Source organism: Micropterus dolomieu, linkage group LG02 (assembly GCF_021292245.1).
Source record: "Micropterus dolomieu isolate WLL.071019.BEF.003 ecotype Adirondacks linkage group LG02, ASM2129224v1, whole genome shotgun sequence".
NCBI lineage: Eukaryota > Metazoa > Chordata > Actinopteri > Centrarchiformes > Centrarchidae > Micropterus > Micropterus dolomieu.
The window spans coordinates 24,460,249-24,473,043 of record NC_060151.1 but is presented as its reverse complement, the minus strand read 5'-3'; the positions used below and the strand labels follow the sequence as shown (position 1 = coordinate 24,473,043).

At 39.7% G+C, this 12,795-nt stretch overlaps 2 protein-coding genes across 3 annotated transcripts in view; one reads left to right on the top strand and one right to left on the bottom strand.

The window, feature by feature from the left end:
- cacnb1 (calcium channel, voltage-dependent, beta 1 subunit) overlaps window positions 1–2,388 on the bottom strand; it is a 30,746-nt gene extending 28,358 nt beyond the window's left edge. Inside the window, exon 1 of the mRNA XM_046030455.1 lies at window positions 2,230–2,388. Within this exon, the coding sequence (XP_045886411.1) occupies window positions 2,230–2,319 (90 nt within the window). The 5' untranslated portion in view covers window positions 2,320–2,388. The remainder of the gene's footprint in view (window positions 1–2,229) is intronic.
- Window positions 2,389–7,672: 5,284 nt separating this feature from the next.
- Window positions 7,673–10,531, top strand: rpl19 (ribosomal protein L19). 2 transcript variants are annotated; one of them, XM_046043045.1, is made up of 6 exons: window positions 7,673–7,693; window positions 8,044–8,150; window positions 8,910–9,032; window positions 9,327–9,447; window positions 9,813–9,923; window positions 10,335–10,531. In XM_046043045.1, exons 1-6 carry the CDS (start codon window positions 7,689–7,691, stop codon window positions 10,459–10,461), a joined length of 594 nt encoding a protein of 197 aa, XP_045899001.1. In that variant the 5' UTR covers window positions 7,673–7,688; the 3' UTR covers window positions 10,462–10,531. The 2 variants fall into 2 exon arrangements, with proteins under 2 accessions (XP_045899001.1, XP_045899007.1); XM_046043051.1 differs by lacking the exon at window positions 7,673–7,693 and adding an exon at window positions 7,760–7,785.
- The last annotated feature ends 2,264 nt before the right edge of the window (window positions 10,532–12,795 follow it).

Genomic DNA, 12,795 nt, shown 5'->3' with positions numbered 1-12,795 from the left:
TCTCATGGTAATACCAGGTGTAAATGGCGTTTCACTCACCATCTTAATTGCTAAGATCTGAGGGTGGAACACGATCAGGCAATCAAACAGGTTGTAAACCAATCCCCAGTTCGGCTATGTAGTCTCAGACAAATTATTTGGAAGTAAAAACAAAAGGAAACACACCCCAGATACAAAGATATTATCCACAGCTGTGTAAAATGAAGGACGTTATATTAAAGTTGAACCAGGAAGTAGCTCTGCAAATCCTGATTGTGGACAGTTTTAGTAATTGTTTTTTTTTACGTTCGCCTCTGTTGCCTCTGGCAAGTGACTTAGATAACATGATTATCCTGTGGAAGAAGCTAAATTACTAACATAAAAATGATGTTTCTTCTAAGGATGTTCTGGTGGCAAATGTATGCTCTGCTGTCACAAGTTAAAATTACATCTAACATGATGGGTGCGGGTGCGGGTAGGTGTGTGTGAGTGTGTTTAGAGGGGTCTCTACGATCGGAACCACGATGGGGCGAGTTCCTGTCAACAAAGGGCAGGGAAATGCCAGAGGAAGTGAGGAGGGGAGGCTTCCTGTTGGTAAACATCCTCCCAGATTAAGTGTATAATTAAAGAGGGTGTTGAGCATGAGCAGGGGCTTTAAACTGGAAAGCAGGGAGCGTGGCGCGTGGAGAGTGGGTGGGTAGTGGGTGCCTATGTGCCTGATATCATGACTGTAAAATATAAATCGCATTATACTCTTCCACCCAGAATACTCCGTACATTATTCTGCTCACAGATATCCACACTGTAATCTGACGCCGGTCAACAAACACGATCTTTAATCTAAGAGACCCTCGGGCGCTGAATTTGGATCAGATGTTGGCCCATTTCTTCTTCTGTGGTGTGGTGCCTGGGTAGAAAATTCAGACTGTCTCCTTCAGGATATTAGAAATTCTGTTCCCTGCTTGTCTCTCCACAGCAGGGTTATATATCCACAAGCATGACCCGCTGTAGGTCTGCATGAACTTTATATCTAATTGATCAGAGGTGCCACACACACATACAAACACATGCATACATAGAAATGCAAACACACCATTCCCCCGCTGCCTGGCACAAGGAGGGGGTCCGTCTGTTTCTCACCACAGCCTTGCTAGCAGATAAAGATCTGACTTCTAAAAAAAGACAGGACGAGGTGAGATGGTGAGAGCAGGATGGAGATAGTGGGACATTCGAAGTGGAGGGAGAAGGAATCAGGACAGCTGAGGGGGAAGAGAGAGATGAGAGGGAGCTGGGAGGAGTGGGAGGAAAGAGGAGAAAGCAGCACTTGGCATGGTTTGAAGCGTTGGTTGTCTGTGGTGAGGTGTTTTTTTTCTTTTCTTCTCCTTTCTCCAGAGAGACAATGACTGAGCTCAGCGTGGGTGTGTTTGTTCTAGATATTCTCATCGTTTTTTTTTTTTTGTTTCATCCATTTAAACTGTTATGACTAAACATGCCCACAACATCATGTCACTTCCTAAAAGCCACAGCCTATTTGTAGCTGTAGAAAGAGAGTGACACCATCCATCCATGAATTGTAAATGAAGGACAGGAAAAAAAATCAATTCACCCGAGTTGATTTTTTTTTTTTTTTTGAGGGTGGAGGATTGAAAAACACACCTGATGTCAGAAACTCCTAAATAAAGTCCAGTCACTGTTCATGTCAGGTCTGAAAGACTTTCTTCCTCTTTTTGTGATTCGTGTGAATCCAAATAAAACTCACATTCATAAACATTTAGCGCAGCGTCTACTCGGTTAATTAATGATTAATTAAACAAAGGCGTGTTTTTTTGTAAGGGCACAATGAGCGGACAGCATAAAAACAAGCGTTACATCATTTCCTCACATATGGTTACATATGGCAGACTTACCAACACTATATTACCGGCTAGACACAGGCCAAGGATGAAATTGTAAATCAAAATCCAAAGAGCAGAACAACTAGAACATTTAGCCTAATCCATTTCTGCCTCCTGTTAAAATCTGTAATTAGATGAATTCCTGTCTTTAATCAGAGCATAAGCATTTATTTATTTGAGCAAATTAGGCGACTTAATTGCAGAACAACCTGTTAATCTTCCGAAGTGAAACAGCTTAATCGTTATAAAAAAAGAAAACACCTTTTTACTATAAACGTCCGGCAGTTTCCGCAGTCTTCTCCTTTTTCTGTCATAGTATTTCTGCTTTTCTTCCGTTTCTGTCCCTTGCTCTTACCTGTGTGTGTGGATGATGGTCGAACATGTCCATTTGGATCTCCTGGGTTGAGGTCGAAGGCGTCCTGGACATACTACTTTTCTGTACCATTTGATTTAACTTTTTAAAATCTATTTTCAGTTTCGTGTGTTTATGATGCTGTCGACAGACTCATCTTTTTGTTTTGTTTCTCCAGGGGAGGGTGAAGCCGCTGATGTATCGGAGGTGGCTGGTAATATAATGGCAACAGCTGCCTCCCCCCGGTCTATAGCGTTACAAACTGGCGCACCAGGCTTTTTAGACCAGAGTCAAGTCAGCGGGATGATGCAGTAACACATCTGGTTAACGCTTTCAAAATAAAAGTGTTAACCGTAAACTAAATGTAGTAGCCTAACTAGGAGATGCCATCCATCCATCGTCAACCGCTTATCCTGTATATTATATTATATTATATTAATATATGTGCAGGTCACTATTCCTTTAGAGGGTTATACAGATGTAGACTGACATATTAACATTTAGATCACATTTATATTTATACACATTTGGATAAGTTAGGGTCCGTAGTTTACCAAACATTTTATGTGTGTTATATGTAGCATGAAACACACATGACCTCCACTAATGATGGAGACTTATTTGTCTGCCATGTTTTATTTCGTTACAATAATTTTGTCCAAAGAGATTTACAAAGAATGTCAACAGTCATTTGGTTCATGACTAGTTTATTAAATAGCATACATACTATTAGTCCTGTATACATTATTGGAACTTTTGGGCGATAATACCTGGTAGGCTAATGATGATTATAGCAATATTAATGGAAATATTAGTAGTCATGGTGATGTAAAAAAAACAAAACATAAATGAAGATTATTTTGAAGGCAGTTTCCTCTTACTTCCGGTATGTTTGGATCCTTCTTAACGTCGTTTCTCTCTCTCCTGTGTGCACTCCAGACTCCAGCTGGGAGCCGAGGTCCACGCCCCACTGAACAGACCCCACCTTCACTTATCCATCGATTGATGGGAGAACAACAGAGCCGCGGTGGTGGAGGCGTTAAGTGAGGACAGACTGCCAGTCCGAGCCACTGGTCCCCACACTGGGATCCAGAGACCAGAGGTCCTGGAGGACTGTGATGGAGGTTGGGAATAGTTCAATTTCACAGTTAGTTTGTTGCAGCAGCAGGAAGGCTCACTATCTGATGTTGTTCTATTCTTGTTCTTTTCATAATGTTGACCCAGGGGCGGGTGGGATTAGGGTGGCTGAATGTTTCAGGGGACCAGAGCTAAACCAGGGCCCTGAAATATGCCAGGAATTATAGATATTTGCAGCTTGATGCCCCTGGGTGAGTAGTTTTCAGAGGCCCCTGATTTTCTTGCTCTGGTAGAAGGAGACAGCAAATAGAAATGTTGCCTACTGGGGATTATATAATATAATAACATTTACACATTAAAAAAAAAATATGGATGCACACAGTAAGACTGGTTCTGTGCTCCCACAGAAGATTGAATATAGCTTATAATATAAAATATTTGTCCCTGGGTCTCAACTATATGTGATAGATGTCAGGGTTTGTATATGTGTCCAAAAACGTATATGGTATAGTAGTAGAAACTGTGGCCCAATGACCACACAAAAACAAACAAAATAAAGAAAATTTAATCCTGCTGTCACTCTCAAATTTGTTGACAACTCCTAAATAAAACTTGTTTAAAACATGCATTCATAGATTTTTTGGCCTCTTGTGGAACAAGCTGTAAACACAACATTAACATATCACCACCTTATAAAGCCGTGTTAGCGTATCTACACTTCCAGCAAAAATGGAGCAACATTAGACCCAACATGCACTCACCTTTTAGCTCTGTTTTGCTCTCCACCAATTCCTGAGAAAAAATGTCTTTTGCCTCTAGATGTTCTACTTTCATCAACCAGTTGTGGCAGGCAATGTAGTACATTGTGGTGTGTTTAGACAAAGCAAAGCAAAGCAATTTTCCCCCCTCCAGTCCCTCTCCTTTTCTCTCTCTCTCTCGTCTCTGTACTTTCATGAAGCAGAGTAATACTCAACCAAAACAATGCGCTGAAAGACACTTAGCAGTGGTGGAATAAGTTTTCAGATTCTTTACTTAAGTAAAATTACCTTTACATTTAAGTTAAAGTCCTGCTTGTTTTACAGAAAAATGCCCCCCTGCCACTGTTTTTAACAACCAAACTGGCTTCATCTTGAACATGTTTTTTATAAGCTTTTTTTAAGGTAAAATCTTCATTTAAGAAAATAACTATGGCTGTCAGATACATGTAGTGCAGTAAAAGGTACAATATTTGCCTCTGAATTGTTGTAGAGAAGAAGTAGGACTTTAAACTGACAGAACAGAAACACTCAGGTAAAGTACCTCAAAATTGCAGGCCTACTTAGTAGGCTACAGTACTTGAGTAAATGTAATTAATTACTTTAAACCACTGCATGCTAAATAGTTTCGTAGATGTGAGGAACTGCATGGTCAGTTGGTTCATCAATATGAGCTACCCCATTAGAAATCAGAAACACTGTGTACTTTCAAAATGTTGTGTGCATCAGGAGTACACAGAGTTTCTTGTCATCCTCAGCTGGATCGCTCACTTGTTTTCATCGCTGTTGCCGAAGGTGACTGAGTTTCCATTCACATCTTTTCCATTTAGCTGATGCTCCTCTTTAAAATCTTGCAGTGACGACATCAGTAGAAGAAACTCAAGTTAGTTGATAAGAGCAGCACTTTACAATAGATATGCATTGTTTGAAGAAGTACCCAGATCTTTTACTTAAGTAAAAGTAGGAATACCACAGTCTAGCAATAATCTGTTACAAGTAAAAGTCCTTAAGTAAAAGTACAAAAGTATTAACATCAAAACATATTTTAAGTACCAGAAGTAAAAGTACTCAAATGGGAGTGACTTAATGCTTCATGGACAGCATGAGTAACAACGACAGCCGTGCAGGTACATCATCATGAACACCCCGATGACTTCAGCATTAAAGAACCCTGCAAATGTGACAACTGGATCCCTGCAACGCCGCTAACATGTCATCCTGCTAGTCACTGGAGGACTGAGTGGTAGCATTTTTCTACAAGGATACATAAATCATCACAACACTGGCCCAAAGTAACTGATAGTGAGGAGAGACCTCAGGCTTAGAGCAGCTTTCAGTCACTTTGATACCATTTACTGTGTCAGTAAAATAAACAAGTTCATGGGAACCAGTACATTTTGATTAAGTTACCTTAATTAAAAGTATAATTCTTAAACAACCCTGGTTAAATCGGTTCTTATTCATTCATGGAAATAAACACTCTGTATATGGAATGAATGACTAACTGCAGCAGTAAATTAATGCAAGTGAACATATATGAAATGGTTGATACAAAGTGCTTAAAGATGAACGTGAATCATAGTGAAGTTCAGCACTATTATTAAGCATACAGCAGTGGACTCAGCAGCAATTAGGGAGAAACTTCAAAGAAGTTGGCTCTGTGTGCACAACTTGCACAACACACCTCTGTACATTCATTCACTCTTTAATTTAAAGATTTACTCCAAATTAAAATAAGTGGTTCCAGGCACTATACCCTGAGAGAGATAATCAGCTGTTGCATTGCAAATAAGCTATTTTAGAAATGTGTTGAAGAGGGAACGTCTTTTCTGCTTACACAGCAAAACGTTAGCCGAGCTCTGGTGATGTTTGTCTGAGGTGAGACCACAGTTTCTCCATTATACATATATATATATATATATTTATGTATGTGTTTCCAACAACTTAGATAGGTTTCTGATCATGCTCTGCTGAAACAGAAATGAGCGGCTGAAAAACACTGAGATAAGACTAAAAAACAGGATGGAGTGGCACAAGACATGTGTGTGTAAACATACTGATTGTGAGGAAGTCCTGTTGGTTTGTATTGATGTTGATTGTTTCCAAAATAAAGGTATAAAATATTTAGAAAAGTACAGTTTAGGACCACAAAAGGCATCCTACTCAAAACACATTTGGGACCTTCCTCGTGGGTAGCCAGTAGCCCGACATATAGTCCAACTTCCTTTAGGTTTAAAACCTTTTTTCTCACTGCTTACTGGAGACCACATTCTTGTGCCAAGAGGAGGGCAGTGTCTCTCTTGAAGCTTTGGTGGGTGGTGATCCGGTACTTTGGGTTCTACTTTGCTTGGACATGATGATTTCTGTAGGTATTCTGGGTTACCTGAGGTGAAGAAGTGCCCCTCATGCACCCACAATGTGACGGGCCGCTGCTAAAGAGCCAATATGTAACAGTGGCATCCTTAATAAGTAACCAGTCAGATGGTGATGTGTACTGGTTGGCTATTTTTACAAGTGTATTCACAAGTAGCCACTCACTAAACCACTCAATGAAATCATCTTTCACTTTTAATAGAAGCTACTTGAAAATCTAACGAGTCATCTCTTGATATGTTCTAGTTAAAAAGGTGTTTTGACTATTTTTGACTTTCCTGGAGCTGCATATTTTATACGTCAACTTGTTGCTAGACTTGTTACAGTTCATTTTATACTGTTAATTATTTATTAAGGGTGTCTTTTTCACACCCTTAATAGGCTGCGTTTCACAGTGCAGACTGTATGACGATACTTTGGTTTTGTTCAATATTTTGGGAACTCAAACTTTTTTCTGTCTGGCCTCTTCTTTCCTGTTACAGACAGCTGTACAATTTTATTTATAAAAGTACCCAGTATCATATTCGAGAATAATAGAAAAATGGCACTATAATAATCACACTCTACTATTATTATTTATGAGTTTATGAGTATATATATGTGCTTTATAAGACCGAATTGCACTACGCTATTTTTTAAATGTGCTTTTTAATGTTAATGCTGTCATTAAAAATAACGTGAAACCCTTACAGATATTGTTAAGGAGGCTTTATTGAACGTTTTGAAGGCTTCACGCCAAGGATTTCTGGTAAACTGGTCAAGTTAATCATTTTAGATTATAATTTAAAACACTGGTCATCTGTGTAGACACGTAAGATATTAAAACATATATATATATATATGTTCCTAAAAACGGACTCAAACATGTGTCAGTAGTTTCGATGGAGTCTGGTGTCAGAGGAGTTTTTGCTCGCAACAGCGCCCTCGTGTGTTAAAATAGCAGAATACATCCAACTGATACATCCCCCATAATGCATTGCAAAAACGCCGGTCAGTACCATCGTTTTATGACGGGGGGTTTCAGCGATTTAACGTTTGAATTAAACTCATAATTGCTCTTTTCTGTATCAATTTCCACCGATGTGGTTGTTAAACAACAACACATGGTAGCAGTTCGGAATATATATGGTATTAATAATGTCCGATGCGGTCTTGGGCTGACGACGAGCTGTTTCATGGTCAGAGATGGACTCTCCTCTATAATGGTAGCTTCCAGTCCGTCTCGCAAGCCTTCCTTTTCCTATTGAAGTAGCAGCCATGAGGTAGGAGCGCTTTCGATGGCACAATAAAAATCATCTTTTAACTGTTAAAATGTTCAATTGTTAATCCCGTATCAGTTCACAAAGACACTTGAGTATGTTATTAATCGATACATGCAGTTTATACCTCATTCTAAAACCAAAAACCCATATTTTAACGCGGCTCTTTGTAACACGATGCGAGGCCATGTTGTCAACCAGGCTGCTAGTGTAATGTTAGCTTTGCGGCTAACGGCTACTTAGCTGCTGAACACTTTGAGTCCTTCACGACACGTGTAAAGTGTGCTACACCCGTGGAAGATGATAGTTTACTTGTTATTGGATGTTTAACCTGGGTTGTATGTGTCCTGCAGCATGCTCAGGCTCCAGAAAAGGCTGGCCTCCAGCGTCCTGCGCTGCGGCAAGAAGAAGGTCTGGCTGGATCCCAACGAGACCAATGAGATCGCCAACGCCAACTCTCGTAAGTAGAACAACAGGGCATCCTATAATTTGTTACATCTTCACTGTTTACTGAGTTAATGATGTAGCAGCTGTTGTGTGTTTTAATGTGTGAAGATTGGTTTGCACCAACTCAATCATGCAGCAGCGTGCCGCCGGCTAATAGTGATGTAACTTTAGACAGCGACCTTTCAATACGTCTGCCCATCTAATTAAGCGATTAACTATTTAAGCTGATAAAGACATACCTTACAATCAGCTACTTAAGTATTGTAACCTTACCTTCCTGAATCTGTTGATCTTCTGAGACAGATGTAGAAACGAAAAGACGAGTCAAATCAAAGCGACAGACTGACTTGAGAATTACATTTTCCATAATACAACTGAATTGTCTTCAGAGTTGCTGCCTGATAAGCAGGCATGTGAAACTCCACACTCCCAGTTTGTAAGGCAGTTAAAAGTTTTAGTCTTACGCCCAACTTATGTTAACAGCTGACACTCCTGATGGTAAAAGTGAAAACAGTTGAGCAAATCAACAGACAACATAGTTTCCCTTTGATATTAGACACATGGATTTCATCTTTTCACAGTATGATGAGATGGCTCTTTTCTCACCTGGACATTACAGCTACATCAATAAATTACACATTTTCTAAACTGCATGTTCAGTAATGTCCACATTGTTGATGACGATTTCTCAAAGTGTTCTTGTAAATGTGTTTGTTTTTTTTGGCTAAATCAGCGCATCCTTGTAGCTGACTTGTTTCTTTCTGTCTTCAAGGCCAGCAGATCCGTAAACTGGTGAAGGATGGTCTTATCATCCGCAAACCTGTTACGGTCCACTCCCGGGCCCGCTGCCGCAAGAACACACTGGCACGCCGCAAGGGAAGACACATGGGTGTCGGTAAGTACAAAAACGTTCACGTTTCCCTTCTGTGAGTAAAATAACTGAACTGACACTGTGTTTGTTTGTGTAAACATGGCTATGTTACCGTACAGTTTATGTATGAAAAAGTACTGACATTTTAAATTGACCCATTACACTGGTGAAATGAAGAAGTGGGACCAACCTTGAAATGTTTTGTATTTAATAGTCTCGTGCAATGACTGAATTTTGGTTGACATCTTACTGCCTGGATGAAGGAGGTCACTGTTTTAGTCAGTACACTTGACTTGCCTTCCTAATTCTCTTTCACAGGTAAGAGAAAGGGTACAGCCAATGCCCGTATGCCTGAGAAGTTGTCTTGGATGCGCCGCATGAGGATCCTGCGTCGTCTGCTGCGTCGCTACAGGGAGTCCAAGAAGATTGACAGGCACATGTAGGTTCACGGCATCTTCACTAATTGTGCTCTTGTTGATGTGGCTAGTCTGTTGGCTTTATAGATTATTTCTTCAGCGCTTTAGCTGGTGGTGTTTATACTTATGTTTTTAATGTAGCTGTTTTTCTGGCGAAGATATTTTGCCATACAAACCTACATTCTGATGGTTTTAATACTAGTTCATTTCTAGTTGTGGAGCTGGCATTTTAAAATAACCATACCATTGAAGGCGTTTGCAAGTCTTACGTTGAGCTCAGTGACATTACTAACGGGCACACTGTGAAAAATCTGGTGCCTCTGAATTGCAAACAGTTTGTGTATTCTGACATTTTTAAGGATTTTTTTCCTCCTCTGGTGTCCTGCAGGTACCACAGCCTCTATCTGAGGGCCAAGGGTAATGTGTTCAAGAACAAGCGCATCCTTATGGAGCACATTCACAAGCTGAAGGCAGACAAGGCTCGCAAGAAGCTCCTGGCGTAAGTCTCAAACCAAACTGTTATCCAGAGAAGTGTTAAAATTAGACACCTTTATTTGGGGCAATAAGGCCTGTAACAGGACTGCGCATTTTTGAGGAAGAGATGATAAAGTATATCTAGTAATCACGATCCTCGAATTTTCTTTCTCTTTAGCTGTGAACTGAAGCATTATAGACCTCTGCACACTACTAATGAGAAACAGTTGTGTTTAAATTCTCTACAGGTTATGTGGTGCAGCAGATACAATTGGATTAGCATTTCTCCGGTCCACTAAACAAAACGAACACAACTAGACATACATTTAAAACAAGTTCACATGCATTGGGGTTATTTTTAAATTATCCGTTGGTGTTTTAAAAGATTATGATTACACACTGTTTGAACACCCGCCACTCTCTGCCTGTCCTACAGTGATCAGGCCGAGGCTCGTCGCTCCAAGACGAAGGAGGCCCGTAAGCGCAGAGAGGAGCGTCTCCAGGCCAAGAAGGAGGAGATCATCAAGACCTTGTCCAAGGAGGAGGAGACAACCAAGAAGTGATCTGGCTCTGTCAGTCCTGCCGAGCTATGCCAGCTGTCAAGTGCTGACAATAAAAGTGTACATAAAGACACCGACCGTCTCCTGTACTTTCTTTTCTCATGAATCAAACAGCGGATTAGCTGAGAATAATGCAGGGCTGACAGCACTAGTGATCACAGCACAATCTACGGTCATATACTAATGCAATTTAGACACATTTGTGGACATCATACCTCATGTAATTTATATGGCTGTAGTAATTACTGTACAAACAAAACTATCAATTCATAAAATATATTATGCTATTGATTAAACCAACCGTAGCCTATATAAGTAAGTTATGCTTACTGCTGCTTGTGTGGTAAAGCATTAGTGATAAATATGTGTAGAAAAATATTACTCTGAAAGGGACCATCCCGCCTAACGTACTCTTACTTGTACTTAAGTGAAATCTTGAATGCAGATCTTTTTTTGTTGCTGTATTGCAATTTTTACTTGTGTAAAAGTTATGAGTACTTCACACCCACAGGTTTTCACAGTGTGACTTGATCTTTGGTGTAAAATATCTGTTATAGCTGTCTGCTTTAAAGAACAGTAGGCTTTTGATTTTATATTTCCCTTCAACCAATCAACATGAAAGCTTATTAAAGTTCAGCTCACAGGTAAGACTGATTCCACATAAAACCATGAATTTGAAATGGTCGGCTCTGAGGCTACTTTCCCACTGTGGAGTTAGCATCTTGTAAGTACATGCTGACCAATGAGAAAATAACCTTTCCTGGAATTCCTCAGTGCAGTGCCTTTCCCTTTCTGACTGCAAAGTTATGTTTGAAAGCAAATGTATTTCTTTCTAGCAGAAAGAGCTAAGCGTACACAGAGTCCAAAGAAGAACAACTTGTTACATCTTTGGTAACTGACAAAACAATCCCAACTTAAGGTCCACTCATCGATCTTTCTGCTGGTAATGACTGGAAAAGATTGAAAGTTCTGGAAAAAGCCACTAAGTGTACCTTGAGCTCTGATTGTTTTTTCAAACTACTAATCTCAACGTCAAGCATGAACCTTCATGCCCTTCTTTTGAAACACTGATCAGAAGTCCTAAATGTGCTCTGGATGAACTCATACAGACATGCAGCTGACATGTCATGGTCATAAGCCAAATACAAAGCTAGTAAGTGAGCTGAAACTGCAAACTTCCTTTTTCAAAGTGAAGGAAAAATGGTAATGCTTAGTCTCAGATAACATTTGAGAGCAAGAGCTGCTGGTAATTTGCAATTACATACAAAAAACAAACAAATTGCCTATCTTCTTATAGTCTGCACTCTAATGCAGCACCGATTTAAAACAGGGCATTGATAGGCATATTGCTTTGTAATTTTACCTTACAATGTCTAAAATATCTTGATTCAAAAATCGGTGTGGAAACATTTTGGAAAAGTGACAAAACAAATTTAATTTAATGACAAAAACTAAAAGCATAAGCCGTTGTATAACCAAAACTTGTGTGAATTGAATTAAGGAATTTGAATTTTTCTTTTACTATATTCCAATTAAAAGTTCCTTCAGATGTTACATTTCTGGATGAATAATTAACTCACATTTGATGGAAGAAGATATTTGTTTGTTAGTTTTAAGTACCAATATTCCTTGCGTGATGTGTAAAAAATAAATTCTGTTTGAATGCTGTCTTTGTATAATGACCTAATATACCACCATACAAAATTATCTTCAGACCTCTGATTTAATAATAATAATAATAATACATTTAATTTGTAATGCACTTTATATTTATGCAAATCCTAAAGTGCTACATGATAAAACAGGTAAGTGCTAAAAATAAAACACATGGAGAGCATGAAAAAATAAAATAAAATAAGGAAAAGGGCAAGAGTTCAATCAAAAGCTCTCCTAAAAAGGTGGGTTTTAAGGCCACGTTTAAAAGCATCCACAGTCAGTGGTGTCCTCAGGTGGTCATGGAGAGCATTCCACAGACTTGGAGCAGAAAGCCCGATCTCCCATTGTACGGAGCTTTGTCCTGGGAGGTTTCAGGAGATATGCTTAGGCAGATCAGAGGGTACATGTTGAGGTCTGTGGGGTGAGAAGTTCCTTGAGGTAGGGGGGGGCTTCACCATGGATGCACTGGTGGGTAAGGAGGGAGACCTTGTACTCAATCCTGAGTGAGACTGGAAGCCAGTGGAGTGATTTGAGGATGGGGGTCATGTGGTTTGAACACCCTCAACAGGATCCTAGCAGCGCTGTTCTGGATGTACTGCAACTTCTGAAGGATTTTCTCAGGGATCACAGTGAGGAGCGCATTACAGTAGTTCAGCCTGGAGGAGAAAAAAGCATGGACAA